The 26,972-nt window shown below is 34.4% G+C and overlaps 1 protein-coding gene across 1 annotated transcript in view; it reads left to right on the forward strand.

The window, feature by feature from the left end:
• Positions 1-26,972, forward strand: part of TRDN (triadin) — a gene marked incomplete at both ends in the record, with an annotated part of 300,072 nt that overhangs the window by 170,086 nt on the left and 103,014 nt on the right. Inside the window, 6 exon segments of the mRNA XM_082633775.1 lie at positions 459-488; positions 9,336-9,365; positions 10,087-10,104; positions 13,292-13,324; positions 13,442-13,468; positions 18,238-18,264. Coding sequence (XP_082489901.1) covers positions 459-488; positions 9,336-9,365; positions 10,087-10,104; positions 13,292-13,324; positions 13,442-13,468; positions 18,238-18,264 — 165 coding nt within the window.

Here is a 26,972-nt window from a genome sequence, read left to right on the forward strand (position 1 = left end):
TTTCTGAAGTGATACATTTTATACACTGTTATTGTAACTATGTAAAATAAACTGGTATATAATTCTTCGGTAACTAGGCACAGATAATTTATGGACTCTATTTTTTGCATAGATCTATTCCTTTTATTTTAGAAGGGATTGTTGTTTGGTCATATATAACAATTTCAAACCTAAAATGTAATTATGCTAAACACATACTTATTATTTTAACTTCTTGTCTGTGTAACAATATATTTTTATTCTCCTTTTTTGGTTTTATGTTTATATCTGAATTAAAAGAAAAACTTCATATGAAATAATATTTTCAATTTATTCTCTTATTTCAGATTTGGATGAATTAACTTGTGCATTGATAACCACTAAGTTTATGAATATATGCACTACATCCTCATAGTCTCAGTTTTCTGAGGAATGGCTATTTAATATGTTTTAACACTATTTTCTTTCCCTTATTTCAGCAGCAACTAAAAAAGATGAAAAGAAGGAAGGTATGTTTTATGCAAAGTTCCACTATGCTTTTTGTGTGAACAATTTACCAATAATCAGAGTTGAATTTTGACTGTCAGCTTGTCTGTGTTTGCTTTGGATCCATTATGTGCATACATTTCGTGTGAACGTGTTTTTCCTAGAACATCACTTCACACTAAAGGGTGAACTACTTTTTTAAAAAGTAATTTTAATCTAATCTTTCTCAATATACAGGGGGTAAAACACAGCCTCTCAAAATCCTGGGCCTCCTATTTCATTAGCAATTTTATCAAATTTCAAAAATACATAAAATACAGACCAATTTTCTTGTATTGACTACTTATATCTCTGACACTGACAAGCAACTGATGTTTTTTTGTTCGATTATATTGAAAATAAGTCATAGTCCATCACTTGCACTCCACCTCCCTTTGTCATGATGTCTTGATATGGAGTCATTTATTCCCTGCTGTCAAAAAGAGACTGCACCTGATGGACTTATACAGGCAAGAGAGACTTTATTCAAGACTATTGCGATAGGAGTCAAGTCTGTTTACAATAGGAGAAATTGAACTCAACTCCGCTGAAACAAAAATGAGAGTTTTAAAGTTCTGGTGTGAGCTCGTAGAAAAGCACTGGAGGGTGTTGGTGGGTTTGGGGTGGGAGCTGGTCAATGTGATGAGGCCATCTGGGTTTTTTAATTTCCTATGAAATTAGGCTCCTACCCTTCCACAGATACTGGGATATGGGACTGCTATGTCTTTTGATGATTATGTTTCAAAGTGATGTCTTGCAGATCTTGAGAAAGATATTTCTAATATCTCTATTTAGAGATGTTTCTAATGAAGAGCCTGACTACTCTTAGATAGGGTCTCTAGCTATCATTACTGTTTATGAATCTAGTTTATTTTCTCAGTAAAAATGGCATGTAGATATAAGCACTTATGACTTTGAAAATGACAATTATATTCTACATTAGTGTTCATATGATCTGAGAAAAAATAAGAAAACAAGTGTTATATTTTATATTTAATATCATCAGAATTTTACATAGTCCTGATAGCTTGGGAGTCACATTCTGCTTCTGTTAAACAAGAATCTAAGAGTCAATAGATCTGAGAAGGAGAAAATATTTTAGTTGGTTATTACTTACCTAGGAGAACAAAACATAGTATCATAAAAGTCAACTAATACATATCACTGTGTTTATTATAAAGGCATAGAAATCAGTATTAATTCCCCATATACACATAGCAAATATTTCAGTGCATTTTGGAAATTATATCATTTATATGATCAACATTGTGGTGTGTATACAGAGACCTTACAAGAAAAAAGAGATAGTAAGTTCCTGACGCAGCTTTTGACAGATAGTAAGTACTCAAAGATGTTTATCTTCCCTCCATCCTTCCTTCTTCTGAATAAAGAACAATTTACCATTTGATTTAGGTAAAGGAGTAATATGAACAGTTATTTTTCCATTCATTGGCATTCAAACCAAAGTATTAGAAGACTTTTGGGTATATGAAACAGTCAAATTACAATTCACAGCTATAAGCTTTATATGTATTTTTCCCCCTCATTGCTATGCTTGGTTCTGTTTTTCCTGAATTATGTGGCTTTTTTCACTTTTCTGAAAAATTGTCCATATGCGATGGACAATTTTTGGAAGAGCCTGGGGAGCCCAAGCAGAGCTTTGCCCTTGGAGACTCAAGTAATCCAGTGTGCATCACCAGCTGTGAAATATATAAAACATATACTCCTGACTATTTCTTAATATTACCATCACTATCATCATCATTATTATTAAATTGTCATTTCCAAAGGGTTTCATAGATTATCTCTCATCTCTTGTTTGGAAAACTTTTTAAATTGGTAAGATGATGATATTTAAGATAAAAACTATTCAGCGTAATTTTCATTTCTCTCAATGTATAGTAGGAGAATAGGCTTAATGGCCAGCCATTCTAGGCAGTGGCTTGATTTTACATTTCATGAGTTGCTATTTCCCTCTCTGTATCTTCTGTTAAGCAAAGCAGAGGAGGTATATGGACTTAAGCTTCTTGGCTCTTGTTTCTTATTTTCAATGATCTCAGTAAAGATTATAGAAATCTTTTCCGTAGAGGCAGGAAGCACATTTTTCCTCAAATGAGGCAAGTTTAATACCAATCATCAGGTGGCATACAATTTGGATTTTCAGTATTTTATTTTACACAAAGTTTATTCACGTTCAACCTTTTTGGATATAGTCAAAGATACTAAAGGTTGACAACTTTCCTGAAGAAAAAGAGAATAAGGGGGGTTTCAGGGATTTAATTAGAATGCTCTTGAGAAGTTTTTGTGGTGAATTTTAAAACACAGAAATAAAAGTGCATATGAACTCCTTTATGATAAGCAGGCATCAGGCCACAAAGAGCTTCTTGCGTTAGTGAACTCTGAAGATTTGCTGTTCATATTAAGATCTTATTACAGCATGTCTCATCAAATCTCTTTCACAAAACTTAGCAAGAGAGACCCTTGGCTCCATTGAGCTTTGCCCATCAAGTTTACTGTTGTTAGCAGTTTCGGTGTCAGAGCAAGCATATCTTAGCCTAAGTAGAGTAACGTTTCTGAATAAATGTTCAGCTGAGGTCCTTTTGTGACAAGACTTTTTCTACTGAAGTTGCCACTCTTTCTCCCTCAGCAGACACTTTCCTTGTGATTTATTAACACACGTTCCTACTGTCCATCAGGTTCCCAAAGTCAAAGTCCTAATCAAATTATATTTTTCTTTATAAACATATGCTTATTCCTTTATTTCTTCTTATAGAGTCATCCCATTCTCTTTGCAGACACCAGGACTCAAATTGTAGTGTAAACTTTGACTCCTGTTTTTCCTTTGCCACTAAAATTTAGTCCTCTGGAATTTTTAATTTGACTAAATTATCTTGTCTAATCCATCCTAAAGTAATTAGAAAAGCTAATCTTCACTCACAGCCTCCATTCCTTCAGTTGCGATCTCACATCCTCATTTGTGACCTCATGTTGGTCTTACTAACTTCTTGCGTGAACCAGGGAAACGATCTTGAAAATCAGAGGTTCTCAAGATGTGGTCAAGAACTACTGGAAGTGCCTGAGACCTTTTCAGTGGTTCTGCAAGATCAAAAATATATTTATAAAAATATGGATTTATCATTTCCTTCTCACTCTCATTCTCTTATGAGTGTGCACTAGAGTTTTCCAGAAGCTACATAATGTGTGATATTGCAACAGAATGAATGCTTAAGGAGATATGCGAATCCAACTATCTTTGCCAGACATTAAGAAGATTCACAAAAGTGTAAAACAAAGTCCTTCATCTCATCATTTTTTTGGTATTGGAAAATATATTTGTCATAAAAAGTATATTTATGGTAACAGGTAACAGGTTTTAAATTTTGTAATTAATAAATATATATTTATATATTTAAAATATTATCAGCTTTATTTTTTTTTAATTATAAATGTCGTAGATAGAACCTACGTAAATAAAAGCTATTTGGAGTCCTTTACAATTGTTAAGATTTTTAAAGGAGTCCTGAGATAAAAAAGTTTGAGTATCTCTGACCTAAATAATCATTCTACCTGTAATGCTTTCCCTAAATATTTTCTTCCAAAATACTGAACTGACTTCATGAAACACTTTATGTCATTACCTATTTAAAATAGTCAGTAGCACCACACTGACCACAGAACATAGTCTACAAGCCTTAACCTGTAATTTAAGTCCCCACAGAGTGTTTCCTGACCTCCTATCAAGCACATATCAAGGCAAAGGCAAAGCCAAGGACTGACAAATTCCACCAGTAGAAATACAATGATCTCTTTTCAGATTGAGACAATTTATTACTTTCATGGCCAGCAAAAGCAAGGGTATCTAAAGGTGCCAGCTCTTGATTGTCCTTGTCCCACACACCAAAAATTCAACACACCAGATAATTCAACATAAGTTAGGGACACCTTTTTGCTGAGGACTCAAATCTGGACTACAGCCAGTGGTCTGCAGGTCTGTTCTCAAAGGGCTCTAGGCAGGAGAACCCAGGAGGCAATGAGAAGTTGTCTCATGACAACCTCCAGGAGAGACAGAGAGACATGTGGAAGATGACCTCATAGAAAATCCTCATAAGCCTCCCATCCCCTTACGTTCTTGAAGGATCACAAGACATCCTGCCAGACTCAGAATTAGCTCTGGTTCAGATCTTTGCCTGAATGGCATATATGGCTAGTGCAAAGCCACCAGGGCACCGTGGTGGAACCTGGTGGAACTCTCCCACCCAGTTTCTTCCTTTATATATTATGTATTTCATCCATACTAAGTCACTTTCAATTTTACATATACAATGTGCTGTCTAGCCATTGTCCCTGTTATTATCATAATAGATCTTACCCTTTCTTTTCCTTCTATGAATACTCAGTGTTCTTAGGGCTCAAGATAAATTCTCTTCCCTCTAGGACAAGGGTCCCCAACGCCCCGGGGAACCAGGCTGCACAGCAGGAGGTGAGCGGTAGGCGAGTGAGCGAAGCTTCATCTGCCACTCCCCATTGCTCCCCACCACTCCCCATTACTTTCATTAACGCCTGAGCCATCCCCCACCCACTTTGTCCGTGGAAAAATTGTCTTCCACGAAAGCCATCCTTGGTGCCAAAAAGGTTGGGGACCACTGTTCTAGGATGTCTCTCTGACCCTCCCAATTAAATATTTTTTCTCTTTCATTTATAATCTCCCTTCAGAATATTTGTGTACTTCCTTAGTATTGTTTATTTCATGCCCCTTGTACTTCATATTACTTGCATCATTTTCCTTCTATTCTACTTGACTTTAAGACTTGTGACTAAAGGGACCATGTCTAATTCACTTTTATCCCCTACAGGAACTAACACATTTCCTTAGTTTGTACATTGCTCAACAAATATTTATTTTGTGAATGAATCAGTAATATCTAGGACTCTTAAGATAAATATTATAGCCACAAGAAGTAAGAGTAGGAACTCAAATTTTCATATCCCAGGCAAGAAACGATTTTTTTTTCAAATTGGGAGTTGTATTATAGTGAGTTTTTTAGGTCTGGGAATTTATAGTCAATTACTAACAATTTTATCTTAAGTGTATATGATCGTTAGCTGCTACTTGAGTTACACTAGCAGATCTAGGTAGATCTCATTCAACTAACCTCAGCTTCGTTGATGAAATTCTAGGGGTTGGAAAGCCTGTGTTTTTTTTTTTTTTTATAAACTTATTTATTTTATTTATATTTGGCTGCCTTGGGTCTTCATTCCTGCACCTGGGTTTTCTCTAGTTGTGCTGAGCAGGGCCTACTCTTCATTGCCGTGCATGGGTTTCTCATTGCGGTGGCTTCTCTTGTTGCGGAGCACGGGCTCTAGGCACGTGGCCTTCAGTAGTTGTGGCTCGCGGGCTCTAGAGCTCAGGCTCAGTAGTTGTGGTGCATGGGCTTAGTTGCTCTGTGGCATGTGGCATCTTCCTGGACCAGCGATTGAATGCATGTCCCATGCATTGGTGGGTGGATTCTTAACCACTGTACCACCAGGGAAGTCCTCAAGCCTGTGGGTTTTTCAACACAGGTTATCTTCTGAAGGATACAGCTCCATTGAGAACTAGCCAGATGAGATTTATTATTTACTGTAACTAGGGCAAGTCCAAGTAGAGTTGAATGCATGTGAGAATTAGTCCTAAATTCTAGGGCTTCATCATTGAGATCTGAAGAGGAATCATGCTGAAAAACAATGCAAAGTTTCTGTTATTGTAATTGAATAAGGATGCCAATTGGCAAGTGACACACACACACACACACACACGGCATACTTCATTACCTGATTTATTAGACTATCAGAGAGTTAATTTTTCCCTTCAATATGGATTGGTATTTCATTTCCCTCTGGCATCATTCATGAACATAATAGACCATACTTGATACATTGCTAAAGTTGAGTGAGTGATGAATTGAACAGATTGCAAACACATCACTGCTTTTCAATCAGCTGCTCTGGGTCTTGATGTTCTTAATAGAAGACTGTTGTTCAGATTATTGGGCAGATGGCCTTTAGGGAGGTGTATTCACCAAGCAAGCCCTTGTAATATTTTTAAGCCATTTCAGCAGAGTGCTGGGAGCGCATAATGAAGTTTAATAACATGAGTATTAAGTGCTGGGACTAATAGCTCTTTAGGGTCAGTATGTGATCTTTCAATTTTAAGCATTATATTTTTTGGTTGCTTAGGTATTTACTTGTGTAAGTCTGCTGTTCTGTTGACTCCTAACCAAAAGACGTGAAATTCTGATGACATTTTAAGTACATTTCACTACAGTTTCCAGTTCTTACAGCAAATATATTGAACTTTAAAGACCTGCTTGATTAGATCATGAATTATTTTTTTACATTTCTACTTCGTGAAATACTTTTCTTTATCTCAGTAAGTGATGTACTTTACCTGACCCTGGACTTCATATTATTTTTATTCTTTTATTACAGAACAATGGATATCTAATACAATATTTATCAATTCTTATTATCAGGGAAAAGAAAAACGATTAAAAACAACAGTCATTCCAGACTTACATATATTGTATTAAGCTTTTTGCCTCTACCCCATACCAGCATCTAGTTGAAAAATAGGGGTGGCTGGAAATAATCTTGTCCTAATATGCCACATTTTAGCCTCTGTCTGTTCAAACATTCCTCCCAAACATTACCTTCAGTTGTATTTCAACTGTAGGTGCCCACCATAATATTTCTGTGTTTTGCATATTGGCTGTACTCTGGGCTCAAAAGATTGCTCAACAAGGATCACAGAACCTCTTGGACAGGCAGAAATCCTATCCCAGTATACTGCAGCCAAACTAATTGATAAGTCGTGCTAGCCATTGAACTATCCACTTAATACTTTCATCTGTTTTGGTAGGAGAATCTGTATCTCCAAAAGAGTGGCCACTGTATATTATTAATAAATAGCTAGACATATGAGTAAGATGATAGATGACATTTATCTCATTCTTATATGGAATTGTTTTATATAATATTTTTCTACTATTTGAATTACCTGCTTACCTAATTAGGATAATTACTCATCAAGGAAACAAATGAGAAATTGCTTGCAAAGCACATTTGTTTTAGATCATGAATTTGGTCCACTTCATTATAGTTCCTGATGAGAAAATGAATAGCAAGAAAAAGATTGGGTTTTTGGGGTGAGGTGGCAGGTATTAAGAAAAATTTAGTCAAAAATTCTTTTCACTAAGCCATGCTGGACACAATAGTGTTTAATAAATGTTTACTCAATAAATAAGTGTTCCATTTCAAGGATATATTATTTTTAAAAATAAGGTTTGTTTTTCTCTTAAACGTGAAACATAACCCAATTACAGAAAAAATAGAAATTCAGAAAGAAGACATTGCAAAACATCATTTTAATGACTATGTTTTTCTATTATGTGGATATACTGTGAATCCTATGAACAGTTCCCCTACTGTACGGAGGGTACTGGTTAATATTCCCCTTATTTAGAGGTATAAAACAATGTCACAAACAAAGCATCTTCGTATAAGATTTTCTTATGACAATTTTGCATGTTTCTCCTTGGAAATCTAGAAGTTGAACTACTGTGTCAAAAAGTATGCCCATTTTAATGACTTTCTAGATTTTTTTTCCCAAGTTGCTCTCCTAAAATGTGTTTTCAGCTTCTACTTCTGTGGAAGTAGGTTATTACTTTCACCACACTATTCCTGTTACTGATTATCATTTTCTCATAAAACAATTCAGTTGACCATCTAACTGTCTTTTGTGAACAGTCTCCTACTCACTGTCATCTTCAAACATTTTAGGTCCATTACTTCATTGTGGAACTATAATCATGATCCATCTACATCACTATAAGGCACACAGATTCATTAACTTCCAAATTGTTAGTGAATATCTATTGCTCTAGGTTCTAAGCCATATAATTGTCAGCCAGAGAACAGTTTATCTTTTGCAAGTATAAATTTATAGTTCATTATTTTGATTCTAATTTCAGTAATATTCAGATAATTTCAAAACTAAGTTACAGAAGAGGTAAAAGGAAGAAAACAGAATATACAGAATGAAATATTCTAAGCAAAAATTTAAGATACCTCCATTCTAAAATAAACAAGTTAAAAAAACACTTGTTTTTAATTTCAAGTGATAGGAATAGAGAGTTTCATGGTATAAAAATACTGGAAATAATAAATTTCTCAGATATAGGCTGAACACCCAAAAGACTAAAAATTGAATAGATGGCTTTTGACCACTGAATGCGTGTTACTACATAGCAATTACTAAATAAATTATATGTTCATCAGTAACCCATGAGCCATCATCACCTGTTTCTTTTTCATTATAATATGAATAAGTTATTGTTTGTACTGGAAATGCATCAATTATTCAAGGAGAGTACAATACATTTCACCAGGATTGCTATAGATTGAACAAATGAAGAAATTGCCAACTAACTTCATGGATTCCAACGCATCTCTATAGAAACAGACAGTATATCTGCCCAGTTTGACATTTTATTAAAAGGTCATTAGCTGCTATAGACACAATGTAATTTCTATGCAAATTAGATGTGGATATTTTCCTTTGTATTTTTTCTATAATTTATACATCAAAAGTTTCTCACTTCTTGCCTTAATCTAATACTCCTCCTCTCAAAAACAGAATAATTTAGCTTTAAGCCCCATATTCTAAAAATACAACATGCAATCAATCCATTTCATTGAAAATGATTTCAGAGTGTATGGACATTTTGTTGTGAGCTTCTCAGTTGTTGATTTTTCTTATCTGCTTTGTCAGTAATTTATATTTGTATTTTCAGATTCCAAGAAAACAAGAACAACTGCAGAAGGTATTGGGAATATTTCTTTTTTCTGTCTTATATTTAATGAACCCCCAAGCAGCATTCCTTTTTAAAGGAGTCACACAAAAGAAAAAACTAAATATGGGATAAAAAAAGAGAGAAATATTGAGAAAGAAAGAAAAAGAGAGAGAGTCAAATCTTTCCAGACAATAACGCTATGAGAAATATTTGGCAGTAATAAAAATAAATACTGCCTATGTTTACCTTTCACAGTAATTATTTTCAAAGAAATGTTTGCTGGACAAGAAATTGAACGATGTTCAGTAACAAGCATTTACTTTGCTAAAAAGCATAAATTTAATTAATCTTGGATATACCAGCATCGATGGAACTGAGTAGTTCCTTTAAGTCTTGAGTAAAATCATAAATCATGTGGCAAGTATACCTGTGTCTTTTGTATTTGTTCATAAGGGTTTATGTGTACAGGGTGTTTATGTGTTCACATACATTTAAGAAACTACAAGATATAAATCATTTTAAATAGTTAAACAGTATAATCCTAGGTTCATTGTCAAATAATGTTTTACAATTAACTTATGGAAACACCTATGATAATCAGCAATAACTCCGAGCAACACTGAGAAAATTAAGGGGAGAGAATGGGGGGAGGCGTAGGAAACATTACAGTCTAATCAATGTGTTGAGGGAGTATAATTTATCTTTGAAACTTTCATGAGCAATGGCTTTCTGTTTATATTTCTTTCAACAGAACTACCCAAAGGAAAAAGTAAGGAAAGGCATGCAAATTATATATTTTTTCTATTTACTGCTACTATTGGCCTGCTGAAATACCTAGACTTGTGGTTTTGAATCTCCCTTTTCTATGTTTTATGCATGTGAACTCTATTTTTTTGGTCAGAATGAAAGAATATACAACCTGGGAAGGGGGTGGTCAGAGTGGACTGAAAAGCATGACACTCTTTCTTAGAGTCCTTTTTCAAATTCATGCAATCGTCTAATAACATTATTCACAGTCTTAACCAAAAAATATAACTTCATTCCATTAACCAAAACTGTATTATGTTAGTGGAAATTTAGTCTCTGTATTCTGGTTAGTTCTGTAGCTAGAATATAGAACAGAAGTTCTTTTTCAGGTTAGTTTTACAATCTCTTTTCTGTTTTCTTTGTTCTTGTAATCCATAAATATTTTGGCATGTTCACATGATATATGACATTTTGTCCATAACAATGTCCTTTTTCCCTACAAGCACTATGAGCTCTGTGAAACTGCATTGCTTGGGATGCATAACTTAGGCAGCATCCACTGTTGCTATAACACATTATTAAAGCTTGCTTGCTAACAATTCAGTAAAGCTTGATGCTTTGAGGTTGTGTCTTTTGCAAATGTATACTCTTCTCTGAAGAAAAACAAACAGAAACAAAAAATATCAACTTAACCTTATTCAATTAGCCATTAATAATCATTCAATTTCCAGGTATGCAGAGCTTTAAAAAATCCTAGTGAAATTAAAAACATGTTTTAAAATATATACCAGTTTTAAAAAAAGATTTACATGCGTTTTGGTCCTGCAAAGGTCAGGACATTGAGACCTTTTATGTCATAAAAGTGCTCTAAAATGTCTTACGGAGAGAATCATGAAGTTACACTACAACTCAGCCAAGGGGAGCAATCTGTCTATAGAGAACTATGTGATATTTCGATCCCAGATTTATGTGTGTGCACAGCTGCTGATGGGCACTGGCACACTGATACAGAAACCACTCTATAAACCATTGCACCAGCAGGGAAATGGAGGACAACTGGAGATTTGAAAAATGGTATTTAAATAATATATATGTAACCTTAAGGCCCTTGCTTTATTACAGTCTATATGATTTAAAATTTCCCACAGACACACTGCAGCTCCTTGACAATCTTCAGAGTATTGATATATTTAATAAATAAACATGCCTTCCCAGGCATTCATTTAACATTCGAACAGCTTCCCTCCTTGGGAAGTTCTGTGGATTGACTTGGGCAGTAATAAGGACAAGAAAAAGAATTTTCCTCTAAACAACTACTAATTCTTTTCAAATTAACTTATTTGCTCTAGTTTATCATCTGGACTTGCTTTTGTTGATATTGTCACATCTTTGAATTTGCTGGATTCAGTTGTTGTTGTTTTTACTTTAAGATTGCTTTATTCAATACATCTCCAACCCTATATTCTTATTTTGCTTTTTCTTTTCTAGTTACTACAACTTAAAAGTTGGTTGTTTTTTTGTTTTGTTTTTTTTTTTGCAGTCTAAAACAAATCATGGTAGAAAAACAGGGAGAAGAGTTCATGGGACCTTCCTGTATATATTTTTGCTAACTCTAGTGAGCTATAATTTTTTCCAAATAAAAAATAAAATAAAATAAAATAATCAATTATAAGTATGATTTGGCAGTCCCTGTAGATATAAGCATGAATTAATTTGTATTTAAGATAATTCAATAATTACATCTTGAATTATCCCATATAATAAATGGACTTGACAGCCTTTTCTTGCACATCATCCCAAATTAGCACAGGTATTTTTCTGTTTATACAATTACTTTCTGATATGATTGGAAGATCCTTACTTTAACTTTGAAATCTAACAGATAGTTGGTAATTGAGTTTGATGCATACCCAAAGCTACTTCCAGTATTTTTTTTGATTGTTATTACTTTACAAATTTCTTAGAAATGTTTTGATAATTGGTGGTTCAGTTCAGCAATAAATTAAGCAATGCATTTAATTACTCCATGTTTCCCAGACAGTTTTTGTTAATGTTCTTACCTGTGTTTAATTTTAGCTAAGTCACGTATGCTTCTTCCCTTTGACTTGTAACACTTGGTCAAGCCATTCACTTTATTTGTTTTATTGCCTGCCTGCTATCTTGGGAGTGAATAAATTGCTCGTTATACCTTCACAAGTACAAGTGTGGTAAACAAAATTGTACACTTGAGAGACTGATGAGATAACCATAGGAGATTCAATGACACTCTATGTTTCTAAAATATAGTTCTTAGAATTCTTTCAGCATAAACATCTTCTAGTCTCCAAAATATATTCATTAAATGAAACCTGAAGAAATCTCTTTATTATTTTTCTTTAAAAAATCAGATAATAATGTGTATATGTTAAAGTATTTCTTGAAAATCATTTAAATTAATTTGACAAGCTTGTCAAGGCAAAATAAGTAAGAATAGAAATGTAGAAAATAGCATTTCATATAAAATTAGTACTACACTTCATATAAAATTAGTGCTTATTATAATACAAATGTCAGCTTAATTTTGAGGCCAGAATGATTCTTTATCTCATATAACATTGGCAAAAGTGGGTTCTTAAAAAGGAACACTATCTGAAAAATACTCTATAAGGAGCATTTGTCCTAAAAACAGGGAAGTGTGTTTTGCTTCCCCCTGAAAATTCTTAGTCTATTTTTAGCGTCTTAAATCTGCCTCAGCAAAGACTTTGTCTTAGCTAAACAAATACCTTTTCAATATAAGAAAATTTCACCTTAGAAGAGAAAGTCCAGAGGAAATCTGTTCATCCTTATCTGAGAATTATTTTAAAACAGCTGTAATAATTATCCTTTATGCTTACTTTTTATCCCAAATTTATTTCATGTTGATCTAGTAAGAAAGGAAATTTAAAAAATTTCCATCCTTTATAGACCCTACTTTATCTTTCTAGTTTATTATCCATGAAAAATTTAATTCCTCTAATATCCAGAATAATTTTTATTGCTGTTCTGTGAGGGAAAACAGAGGAAGATTGGAAAAACTCTTTTTAAATATACGTCAGATATTAGTCTTTTCATGACAGCTATTATTGGTTCAATACAGCACTAGGCATATATGTTTCTTTGTGTTAGGACAATTAAGTTGTGACACATAAAATTGGAATAATAATAATAATAACAAAAATAATATGTTTCAGAACAGGAAAAGAAAGAAAAACATGTAGAACCAGGTAACTTTTAAAATTCCTCTATCCTCTTAATTTCAAGATATTAACTTGCAATTGAATAATGAAATGTGATCAAATGGTATAAAATGTTGAATTTTTTTCTTTTCTTGTTTGATACAGCAATGTCACCAAAGAAGGAACATTCAGGTGAGTCAGACTGGGGTTGCTGGGGTCTTTCTACCTGATGTCCAAGGTTTATTAATGATGTACCCTCAGACGGGGGTAAGGGCCATGACTGGAAAGGGCAGGAAACCCTTCCATCTTATGAGATGTCTTTTTTCCAAGTTCTTGTCATACAGTTAACACCAATGCCATGTTAGAAAATGGAGGCCAAATAGTACATTACATTCTTGCTACTCAATGTGTGTTCTGTGAACCAGCAGCATTAGGAGCGCCTGAGAAGTTGTTAGAAATACAGAATCTGTGGTCCCACCCCAGATCAACTGAATCGGCATCTGCAACTTCCTAAGATCCCCAGTGCATTAGTCAAAGCAGTGTTTGAGAAGCACTATTTTACAGTTTAGGGTAGAAAACAAAAACAAAAACAAAAACAAAACCCTTTCTATTATAAGTGCATCTGACATTGCTTTGTTTTGGAAATATGAAATATTCAATTCAGGCAAATATTCTCTCTCTATTCAAAATGTTATTTAATGACACATCTTGAGTACTCAGGGGAGTTGCAATAAGAGTAGAAGTAGATTTTGTCTTCAGTCAATTTACATTCGAATGAGGGGAAAAAAGTGAACTGACAATCAGACAAGCAGAAAAACACATATACAAACAAACAGAAACTAAGAATGCAGTAGTTGTAGATACCAAATGATTTTCCTAAAGGTTTCTGGCATTTAACTTGCCCTATTTGTTGTTTCAAATGAAAATAAATGCAACTCCTGCTCAAGGAACTTTACTGATTGTGTGTGTGTGTGTGTGTATGTGTGTAAGCAGTCATAGCCTCATATAATGTCCATTAGTCACCCTTCCCATCATATTATATTTAAATGGAAATAGCATTTGCATTGCCAATACATTAAAATAGCAATTACAATATTATGTAAATAACCATGCAAATCTAGCTCAACTATACTCCCACCCCTGTCACAGACCACAGCAAACTGCAGATTCGAAACCACATTTCTTATTCTTCTTCCAGGTTTGTAAAACTTCCTCAGAAAACCCAAATCCATTTAAGAGTTTCTCCAGCTAGTTCCCATAGCATCATTTTCTTTTCTATATAAAAACACTTAACATACTCTTATAATCATATTACCTTTTCTTTTTTCCACTTTAAATAGTCAGAAATTAGAATATGAAGATTGTTTTTTATATCTTTATCCCAGAGTGCCTATCATAATGTCAGGAACATTTTAGGAACTTGAAAATGTTTGAGTGGATGAAAAGAGAAATATCAAATAGGATAATCATATTTTTTTAAAAATATAAATATGAACGACTTTTAAATAATTTACAATATGAAATAATCACACATTTCACACTTCACATTAACATTGATACTACTTACCTTTGGGAAGGAATGAATGTTGTTGTCTACCTTACAAAGAACAGAGAACAGATTATGTGTTTGGGGGTAACATTCCCATAACTGGGCCATAACACATATTCTCACTTATGTACATACACAGAAAGCTGAAAGAGAGCATACATCAGAGAAACGTATAAACACGGGGAGGCATAAAGAATGACTATGGGTCTAATCAGTTTTAAGAATTTTTTTTTATTTAAAAAAAATTTTTTATTGTGGTATAGTTGTTTTACAATGTTGTGTTCGTTTCTACTGTACAGCAAAGTAGAGTTCCCTGTGCTATACAGCATGTTCTTATTAGTTATCCATTTTATACATATTAGTGTATATATGTCAATCTCAATCTCCCAATTCATCCCATCTGCCGCCCCCTTGCACTTTCCCCCCTTGCTGTTTATACGTCTGTTCTCTACATCTGTGTCTCTATTACTGCCTTGCAAACTGGTTCATCTGTACCATTTTTCTAGATTCCACATATATGCGTTAATATATGATATTTGCTTTTCTCTTTCTGACTTACTTCACTCTATATGACAGTCTCTAGGTCCATCCACATCTCTAAAAATGACCCAATTTCATTCCTTTTTATGGTTGAGTAATACTTCTTTGTATATATGTACCACATCTTCTTTATCCATTCATCTGTCGATGGGCATTTAGGTTGCTTCCATGACCTGGCTATTGTAAATAGAGCTGCAATGAACATTGGTGTGCATGTGTCTTTTTGAATTGTGGTTTTCTCTGGGTATATGCCCAATAATGGGATTGCTAGGTTATATGGTAATTCTATTTTTAGTTTTTTAAGGAACCTCCGTACTGTTCTCCATAGTGGCTGTATCAATATACATTCCCACCAACAGTGCAAGAGAGTTCCCACTTCTCCACACCCCCTCCAGCATTTATTGTTTATAGATTTTCTTATGATGCCTATTCTAACTGGTGTGAGGTGATACCTCATTGTAGTTTTGATTTGCATTTCTCTAATAATTAGTGATGTTGAGCAACTTTTCATATGCCTCTTGGCCATCTGTATGTCTTCTTTGGAGAAATGTCTATTTAGGTCTTCCACCCATTTTTGATTAGGTTGTTGTTGTTTTTTTAATATTGAGCTGCATGAGCTATTTATATATTTTGGAGATTAACCTTTTGTCCACGGATTTGTTTGCAAATATTTTCTACCATTCTGAGGGTTGTCTTTTTGTCTTCTTTATAGTTTCCTTTGCTGTGCAAAAGCTTTTAAGTTTCATTAGGTCCTATTTGTCTAGTTTTGTTTTTATTTCCGTTACTCTAAGAGGTGGGTCAAAAAAGATTTGCTGTGATTTATGACAAAGAGTGTTCTTCCTGTGTTTTCCTCTAAGAGTTTTATTATAATGTCTGGTCTTCCATTTAGATCTTTAATCCATTTTGAGTTTATTTTTGTGTATGGTGTTAGGGAGTGTTCTACTTTTATTCTTTTACATGTGGCTGTACAGTTTTCCCAGCACCACTTACTGTAGAAACTGTCTTTTCTCCATTGTATATCCTTGCCTCCTTTGTCATAGATTAGTTGACCATAGGTGTGTGGGTTTATCTCTGGGCTTTCTATCCTGTTCCATTGATCTATATTTCTGTTTTTGTGCTAGTACCATATTGTCTTGATTACTGTAGCTTTGTAGTATAGTGTGAAGTCAGGGAGTCTGATTCCTCCAGCCCCATTTTTCTTTCTCAAGATTGCTTTGGCTATTCAGGGTCTTTGTGTCTCCATACAAATTTTAAGATTTTTTGTTCTAGTTCTATAAAAAATGTCATTGGTAATTTGATAGGTATTGCATTGAATCTGTAGGTTGCTTTGGGTAGTATAGTCATTTTCACAATATTGATTCTTCCAATCCAAGAATATGGTAATTCTCTCCATCTGTTTGTGTCAACTTTGATTTCTTTCATCACTGTCATAGTTTTCTGAGTACAGGTCTTTTACCTCCTTTGGTAGGTTTATTCCTAGGTATTTTATTCTTTTTGTTGCAATGGTGAATGGGATTGTTTCCTTAATTTCTCTTGCTGATCTTTCATTGTTAGTGTATAGGAATGCAAGAGATTTCTGTGCATTAATTTTGTATCCTGCAATGTTACCAAATTCATTGATTAGCTCTAGTAGTTTTCTGATGGCATCCCTAGGATTATCTACCTATAGTATCATGTTATCTGCAAACAGTGACAGTTTTACTTCTTTTCCAATTTGTATTCCTTTTATTTCTTTTTCTTCTCTGATTGCCATGGCTAAGACTTCCAAAACTATGTTGAATAATAGTGGTGAGAGTGGGCAACCTTGTCTTGTTCCTGATCTTAGAGGAAACGCTTTCAGTTTTTCACCATTGAGAATGATGTTTTGCTGTGGGTTTGTCGTATATGGCCTTTATTATGTTGAGGTAGGTTCCTTCTATGCCCACTTTCTGGAGAGTTTTTATCATAAATGGGTGTTGAATTTTGTCAAAAGCTTTTCCTGCATCTATTGAGATGATCATATGGTTTTTATTCTTCAGTTTGTTAATATGGTGTATCACCTTGATTTATTTGTGTATATTGAAGAATCCTTCCATCCCTGGGATAAATTCTACTTGATCTTTGTGTATGATCCTTTTAATGTGCTGTTAGTTTCTGTTTGCTAGTCTTTTTTGAGGATTTTTGCATCTATATTCCGCAATGATATTGGTCTGTAATTTTCTTTTTTTGTTGTATCTTTGTCTGGTTTTGGTATCAGGGTGATGGTGACCTCATAGAATGAGTTTGGGAGTGTTCCTTACTCTGCAATTTTTGGAGGAGTTTGAGAAGGATGACTGTTAGCTCCTCTCTAAATGTTTGATAGAATAGTTTTAAGAGTTTTAATAGCTAAACATTATTATCCAATATTAAATTTGACAAAATACAATAATTTAAATTTCTTGAAATCATTATCTGTTCATTTCATGGTGTGATTACAGTGTAGCAACTTAGCTGTAATTCACTATATTTTTAAAATGGAAACAATTGGATAATTTATTGATTCACTTCCTTTCATACCATTTTGTAGACTTTAATGAAACTGCTTTGGCATATATATAAAACCAATCAGATTCTTAAACAATTTAAAATGGAAAACAAAATGAATGAGTCATGAATGAGCATTCTGTGTTGGGAGAAGTTATATGAATATCAGAGAAGAAATCTATGGTTCATGGCATATATTTAAAGTTTATCAAAGAAAATGGCACAGTGTTGTATTTTTTCTTCCTCAGACCTACATTTTTCTTTAGTTTCCAAGGTTGTAATATAGTTTTTTTGAAAAAAAACTATTTTAGAGAGAGACGCAAGGAGACTTGTAACTGACTTAGATCTTATTATTTCTTGTCCTTAACAGCTCCAAGTGAAAAACAAGTTAAAGCAAGTATGTTGACTAAAACTTGAGAAAACGAAAAGCATATTTCAGCAGCTTACTCATTTAACTTCTGCTATAGACAGTGCTAATGCTAATATTTTAGGCTGACTTATCAAATGTTTCTTGCTCTGATTATTTGTTGTGTTAAACTGATATGCATAATTACTCAACCTTGTCTCTTCTGTGAATCAATTCTTATTAAAATTTATCTATAGAGCTTTCACTTGTAAATGTTAATTTGTCCAGGTCATAACCTCTTTTAAGTTGTTTATATTTTTGTTTCCCATTTTGCAGAATGATAAGTGATGTTTTCAGTTTCTTAAACACATTAGAAAATTTTCCTAATGATTAATCACTTGATCAAACCAGGAGGCAATGTAATTTGTCTACTATGAAAATTATTGTGTCTGTAATGAAAAGGAAACCCCCAACAATTTTATTAAGTACTGCCCTTGCAATATCACAATTTTCTTTTAAGGCTTCTATCCTCAGATTTAGAATAAATATTGACTGACAACTATAGTATACCATGGCATTTGCATCAATAGTGGCTTTGACAATAAGCTAATGGATAAATGCTTTTTTCTTTGTTGGTATTTCTCAATTTGATGAAGTATCTAACAGATGGCCATTCATGAAAATTTAGGCATAATGGCGTATATTTGAGTTTAGAAAAAATATTCTTTTAGCTTCTCTAAGCTTTGTATATAAGATTTAAGATCAAACCTCATTTCTGTGCATTATGTAAATATGTTTATATTTTCCTTTTGATTTAGTGTTGCATAAGTATTAATGATGGTACTAATACAAAAAACAAATGCATGTTTTATTTACTGTCAGGCTTTTGAGACAGGGTATATCATTGGTGAATATATCAGAAAAAAATTGGAAAATATAATATTGAGTAGCTTGGTGTCTTTTTAAAAAAATTGCAGTTGGAAGTGTTTACATAGACACTGTAGACCTTAAGGAAAGGTGTAACATGAATCTAAAATTCCAGTTATATTTTCATGACAATTTTTAGTTGAATATAAGCTGATTAGAACTTCATATTACAGAGTATTTAGTATGCTAATACTTAGTCTGTAGAAATGCATAATCAAGAAAATATATAAAACAAAACTGATAATTTTGCAGAACTGGTAGAGGACTCTAGATTGAAGATTACTCTGAAAATGAAAATTTTCTTCCTAGAAAAATGTGACATTTAGATAAAAATATTCATTTGCAATAAAAAAAAAACCCTGTAAGTTCTGCTATGAAACACTATCCAATCAAGTTTTGAAGAGATCAGCATCTTTTGCAGGAAATTAACAAATTTAGGTTGCCAAATCATCTGAGACCCAGTATAAAGGTTTCAAAAGAATTAATATTCAACTCCTTGTATGGTTGAATGATTTGGACTTGACATGGGCATTATCTCCCAGTACAAAAGATAGAGATAATTCATAAATTGTTTAAAATCTCTGCTAGCAATGTGACCATCCACTTCCCCAAATAAGAACTGTTTTTTTTTTTTTTTGGTCTTGAAATCATACAACAGAAGAATATTTACATAGCTTTTATATACAGTGAGCTATTTATAAAGTTAATGCCTAAGGCATATCATTACAAATACTCTTGAAAATTCCTTCTGTCACCCACATAGTAAAGACACATAGTTTTGTGTGTATAACCTGAATATTTAGGATATGACTTTACATTATCTTAAATTATGAGAGCAAATGAGAGAGTGAGATGTATAGTTTAATTAACATAAATAAAGTATTTATGTGATACAATTTCATGGTATTGAATTAAAAAGGATAGGTGAAATTGACAGGACTAGAGCAAGTCCATGGAAAAAGTAAAAGGTAATTTGTCTTTAGCACTCAATTAAAGGAAATAACAAGAATGTGAATTGAATTTTTGGTGTGGAACTGTTTCCTCTAGGTCTTAAGAAACCAAAATCACTGTAAGAAAAACACTAGAGGACACAGACTAGTTTGGGAATTGTATCAGTACAGGGTGGATGTTCTCATGGTACCATGAGCTTGAAGAAAAGGGAAGGCCTTCATGTTCAATGATGTAGCAAGCACTATGGAGGGGCACTTAATGCCTCCACATGTAAAGTTATTTGTCAGGGATTATGTGGATGGATGAAGAGTGCCTTTGACCAACAGAGATGCCAAATCTAGATTTACTATTTCCGCAAGTCAACACAGATTTCTTTATCATCCTGTTTACAGAAATGCCTCAACACACCCAGTTCTCCTCCCTTCAGTCCACTGCACACACACTCCCTCACCCCTACCACCACATTGGATAGAGACAGAGGGGTTGATGATATGATTAGTCATTTCCAAGGAGGAGGAGGACCAAGACTCATGGGCATTTCAGATCTTTGACACTCCTCTTGGTGAATCAAGAGGGAATGTAGTAGACAATGCTTAGCAAATATATTTGACCACATCACTCTCTTTTTTCCAAAGAACACTTCAAGGACCAGTATTCCTCAAAACCTTGGGAAACACTACCATACATTACTTCGTTCCTCATATTGAGGACCATAGGGCTTTGATCATGTATTCCATGTGCATGTTTGACCAGCCTGTGGTCAGTTTGAATTCTGAGTGAAAAAGACATCAAAGACCAGGTCAGGGGCCAAAGTCTAGTTATTTTTAATTGTGGGCCTAAATTTGAATTAAATGACAATGGTCAGGCATTTTTCATTCCTTGGTTTTAACACTACACTAGATTTTTGTAGTATGCTCAACCACCAAGCCTGACTCTGCTTATCACCTTAACTACATTTCAATACCTAAATTTGTGAGTCACATATTTATCTCTTGATCTAGTAATATATGTCAGATCATTCAGGAGAAGCCAGTATGCAGAATTTAAAAATAAAAAATAAAACTCCTTTGGATTTATTTAGTTTTTTTGTTTGTTTGTTTGTTTGTTTGTTTTTGCGGTACGCCGGCCTCTCACTGTTGGGGCCTCTCACTGTTGTGGCCTCTCCCGTTGCGGAGCACAGGCTCCGGACGCGCAGGCTCAGCGGCCATGGCTCACGGGCCCAGCCACTCCGCGGCATGTGGGATCTTCCTGGACCGGGGCACGAACCCGTGTCCCCTGCATCGGCAAGCAGACTCTCAACCACTGCACCACCAGGGAAGCCCTGGATTTATTTAGTTTTATGATGTTAGAAGACTATTTGGGGACAGCTTATGTTAGTTAGAAAGTGGCATGTCTTTTTGGACATAGTTTAAATATTCTGTCATGGAAATTGCTAGGGGGAAAGATCTATGGGCCTGAACTAGTAGATCTGATATCAGGGGTGTGTGTCTTGACCACAGGTTGGATGACATATATGACAGGTATCTCAGTTGTTTAGGGAAATCTGGGTTTATTCATATTATTCTGGAATAATTATTACTAACACCTTTTTCACCTGCTTAGTTTGGATAATAAATTATATGATCACTACCCAAATCACAGATGATGCTGACTGAATAAACTCAAAATAGTACCGATACAATGCCAGGGGATGGTTTGGGGAGGTTTAAGTGCCAGGAAAAGTAGACTGTGAGAAACCTGGGACTGACTTAGATGTTAGGCCAAGATGTGCTTCTTGTTCAATCCCACGTATAGAGCCAAGGTTGGTGTCCTGAGTGCCAGCACAAAATTGGAAAAATGTCATGGTTCAGAGCTTAAGAACATTTATCAAGTTTTGTTCAAAGAGGTCCAAGCTATATAGATGAGAACTTGCAGAAGTAGAATCTGAGTTCAGTTTAGACATTAGGAAGTAGAGAAGAGGAGGAGAGAAGTTCAAATAGAAAATCAGGAATAAATTTTAATATTGTGAAAGTATAATAATGAGTACAGCAAAATAAGTATGAAGTATGACTATTGAGACAAGTACTTAGTGACCTGAGTCTTATTAATAAAACAGTGTCATGATACTATGTTTTCAAGGAGCATGGTATTGGTGCAGATCTAAACAAGTTTTCCAATAGGACAAACAGGAACAAAAAGAGACCTAAAATGATTGCACTTGAGCAAAAATCTGATATAAGAAAAAGTAGCCATTTCAATAGTTAGAGAATAGAGAGATTATTTTAAAATGTTGCTGATGTAGTTGGTATTCATTGCCCCCCCCCAAAAAAATCTAATTTATTCCTACTTCATACAATTCCAAAATATCAACTCCAGATGGTTCAGGGACTTAAATGGTAAAAATAAAACAAGCCATTAATTAAAAAAAATGTATAGGAGGTATATGTATATATTTTCTTGAAGTATGGTTGGATCACAAAAATTATATATATAAATTCAAGCTGTAAATTAAAAATCTAATGTACTAAAATGATTACAGTAAAATTTAAAACTCATAAATAGATGCCATAAAGGGAAAAAAGACAAGTTACAATTTTGGAAAAGGTACTTGTAGCATATATAAGTAACTAGAGGTTAGTAATGAAAAATAAATAACTCTAAAAATAAAAAAACAAGAAGAGAAAGAACTTGATAGACTAATGCATAGAAAAAATGAGCAAAAGATATGTTAGGATCAAAAAGAAAACAAAACAAGACACAAATTGCCTATAGACATATCAAAAATATTTAACCTCTTAGTAATAATGAAAATGTACTTAAAACCACAATACTATTTTACAATATCAAATTGACCAAAAATGGAGAAAAATGTTCATTCTGGTGATGGTGATGATATGAAGCAATAGAAACTTTCACATACAGTGTTGGTGTGAGTGTAAAATTTGGGAGAAAAATATGGCTTTTATCTAGAGAAGTTAAACAGAGACACATGCTATATCCTAGCAATTTCACTTCTAAGAAAATTCTTGCACATTGCACCAGGATTCATATACAGGAATATTCATAGCAGCATTATTTTATAATAACATGTACAGGACATGACCTAGTATCCATTGGCAGGAAAATGGATACATAATTTGTAGAATATGTATAAGTGGAATACTGTACAGCAGTTAAATCAATCAACTACAGTTCCTCATATCAACGTGGCTTGTATAAAAAGTTAAACAATTTATTTAAGTAAACAATTAATCAAAGAGGGCAGTGACAAAACTGATAAATGATGAGGGGCACTCCACCATTGGGGGGTAGGGCAAAGGTTTTTATAGAGAATACATGGAAGCAAAGCAAAAATATATATTTAACTGACTATAACATATATTGTCTTATTTGGGAAAATTAGTTATTTGGCTAAATAACTAAATAATTTAGTTTGTTTAGCTTATGATAATTGCTTTTGAGTATCACTCAGATTTGAGATAAATCTAGTTGACTCTGGCTTTGGTTTGTTTAGGTAGACCACGAAAGGCCCTAAAGCTACCCAAGTCTAATGGCTATCTTGTTAAACAGTTTTACAACTGTGTCTCAGCACACGTTTTAAAGGAAGCAAATTATAAGAATTAAAAAGTATAAGTCAATTTATAGAGTTATATCACTAAACAATATAATTCAATCTGTAAAAAATGGCCTTAGCTTTGTTTAGAGATAAATTCATGTAATAAAAAATGTACAGGAAAATAAAGAAATTATTAATACAAAATATAGGACAGTGATAATTCTGAGATGAAGAGAGAGGTATGCAGTGGTAATAGGACAAATAAGAGGTTTCAAAGTCTTTGGTGATGTTTTATTACTTAAGTTTACAGGGGGTTTCAAAGATGTGCATTTTTTATTGCCACTCATTAAAATATGCATATATGTTATCACATATGTTATACACCTTTATGCCTTTCATTTATATTATATCTTTCACAATTAAACAATCTTAAAAAATAAAGAATGAGAAGATAGAAGTGGTGACACTGAGCATAGCAGCTCTCTGGAGACCATGGTGGACCACAGAGAGATGAAGTAGTTGAGGTAGGGGACACGTAGGAGTGAAGGCCGTGGTGGTCTGAAGTTATACACGGTGACATTTTGTGTTTCTGAGCTGATGTGAAAACATCAGTGAAGTGGAAAGCAGATGAAGTAGCAGAGAGAGGCAGTACTTGCAAGCATAACATCATTGTCTATGCAAAAGGAGTTGGGATGCAGGACAAATTTGGAGGAATTGGTGTTAGATAGGGAATGATGATCCTATGGGTCTGGAAAGAAGATGAATAGTGCTGGTATGTGCTGGTGAGGTGGTGAAAAGAAGAGATAGCCTAGTCTGCTTCTACTTTCTCTATGAAGATCCCAACAGCAACTTGCTTTTATGTTACAGGATGTTGGAAGTTTGAGAAAGGAGGGGTATTCATGAACCACTTGTCTAGAAAAATGAGAAAGTAACTTCACTAAGTCTGTGGTAGTATTGTTGATCAGTGCTGAGCACTCTGTTAAACACTGTGACTAGACATTTGAAGTCAGATCTGCAGCAGATGGGGGCCTTCCTCCAGTTTGGATGGCAGCTCAGGTGGCAGGCATAGAGTAGGTTTGGTGTTTTGGCACATGTAGTGGATTGAATTGCATCCCCTCAAAAGATATGTTGAAATCCTAACTAGTACAGTACCTGTGAATGCAAGCTTATTTCAAAAAATGGTCTTTAGTGGTGTAATCATGTTAAGATGAGGCTATACTGGATTAGAATGGGCCCTAAATCCAATGACTGATGCTCTTTTAAGGAGAGGGAGATTTAGAGACACAGACACATTCAGAAGGAAGGCAGCCATATGAACATAATGGGAGAAATTGGAGTGATGCAGCTACAAGCCAAGGAATGCCAAAGATTGCTGGCAACCAACAGAATCTAGGAAGAGGCAAGGAAGGATTCTTCCCAAGAGCCTTCAGAGCAAGTTTCAGAGGGCCGTGGCAACACTTTAATGCTGGACTTCTAGCCTCCAGAACTGTGAAAGAATACATTTCTGTTGTTTTTAGCCACCTAATAACTTAAAGGCAGCCCTAGAAACTTAATATACCCGATGACTATGAAAACAAACAATAAGTGAATGATTTAACCATGGCTTATTTAAATATAAGCTTGAAAGAAGAAAAGTGAGGACATAAGGAAGATCTGGAGCATTGAGAAACTGATAAGGTCAAAGGAATGAAAGTATTGATGGGGTCAGAAACTACTTAGAGGAGGTTCTTGAGTAAGTGAACTATAACAGGAAGAGTGGTGCCAGGGAATAGGAATTTTGAAATCAAAGTCTTGGCAGCAAAGAAAAAGTCCAAGATACTTTTTCTTGGTAGTGATCAGAGAAGTGGGGTCTCCAGTTTTCAAAAGTGAGAAGGTCAAGGAAATGAGAGATTCCGTGGTTGTATAGACTGTGTCTATAAGTGACTCCCAATCCTGGTTAAATAATAGAGTATCCTGACAAGCTTACAAATAGACAAATAGCCAGGCTTACCTTATCCCAGACTCATTAACTCAGAATCTCAAAGCTCTGTAGTCCTCCCCAGAACTACTATGTCTGAATCTCATAGGCTTATAAAAACTCCCCAGCTTAGTCTAGTGTGAAGCCTGGGTTAAGAGTGGTTCCTAATGAAAAATCACAGTAGTAATAGTGGAGCAGATAACTATGTATAGAAATATTCAATAATTAATGTGACACAGACATAATGCTGGTTAATGGCAGCAATAGAGCAAGACAGAGCCGGGTGCAACTTGATACTATGGACTTCAAAACAACTGAGATTTGGAGGAAACAAGGAGATAACCATCGATCAGAAGTAATAAGAATTAAGGAGAAGTCATAAACAGCATTTATTAATTTAGTTAAAAAGAAGAGGTAAATATACATCACTTCCAGACACTTTGGTATATAGAGGAAAAATAAACTGTCTCTATTTTGGAAAACCATTTGTAGGGGATGTAGTGTCCTTAGGGAACTAGTTTGGTTAAAGGAAGAAAGTAAAGTGCACATTTTGAGAAAAGGCTGAGAATTTAGGGATGTGTGCTATGATAGAGATAACTCAGTGGAAGGACTTTGGAAAAGAGTCTGGTTTTAGGAGAAATATGAAGCCATATAGACTGTTTTCTGCTGGAAGCCTAGGCTCATGGTAGTAACTGAGGTGAACAAGGTTGGGGATTTCAGGGACATTAGTCCTGGTTGTATATTAGGGGAAGTGTGGTAATTAGTTTCCAAAATATGGCCAAGACCAGCAGTGTAAGCATCACCTGGGAACTGGCTAGAAATGTAAATTCTTGGACATGCCCCAGACCTACTGAATCAGGCCCGTATCTGTGTTTTAACAGCCCTCCTGAGTGACTCTGATGCATGCCAATTTTGAGAACCACTGGTCTAAAGTCTTTCCTCAAAGCTATATAACAGCCAGGGATCTGCTTAGTCCTGGAGCTCCGGATCTTGAAACAGCCTGAAGAAGTCTTATTTACATGACTTCTTGCCTGGGCTCAAATTGTGAAGCTTGTGGTATGTAATATTGTGAAATTAAAACCTGAAAGTGACGTGAAGGTCTCCTGACATCTGATCTCTCTCACAGCCCAAGGTCTATGGCACAGGGAGGGCAAGGGGGCATGAAGACCCCTGTTTACTGGTTGTTCCTAGAGCCTCAGCTGCTGAGTGAGTGCACATGAGTAACAGGGATTATATACATGTACTAGTAAGAATAAAACTAAAAATACAAATACAGATGTCCAAGGGCAACAGCCTTGAATAATCAAAAGCTAATAAAATGAGTAAATAAACTTTGTAAAAATTTACCAGCTCATTGTCATTTTCTAATTTTCATATGGATCAAAGAAA

Source organism: Mesoplodon mirus (assembly GCF_964341445.2).
Source record: "Mesoplodon mirus genome assembly, chromosome: 10".
Taxonomy (NCBI): domain Eukaryota; kingdom Metazoa; phylum Chordata; class Mammalia; order Artiodactyla; family Ziphiidae; genus Mesoplodon; species Mesoplodon mirus.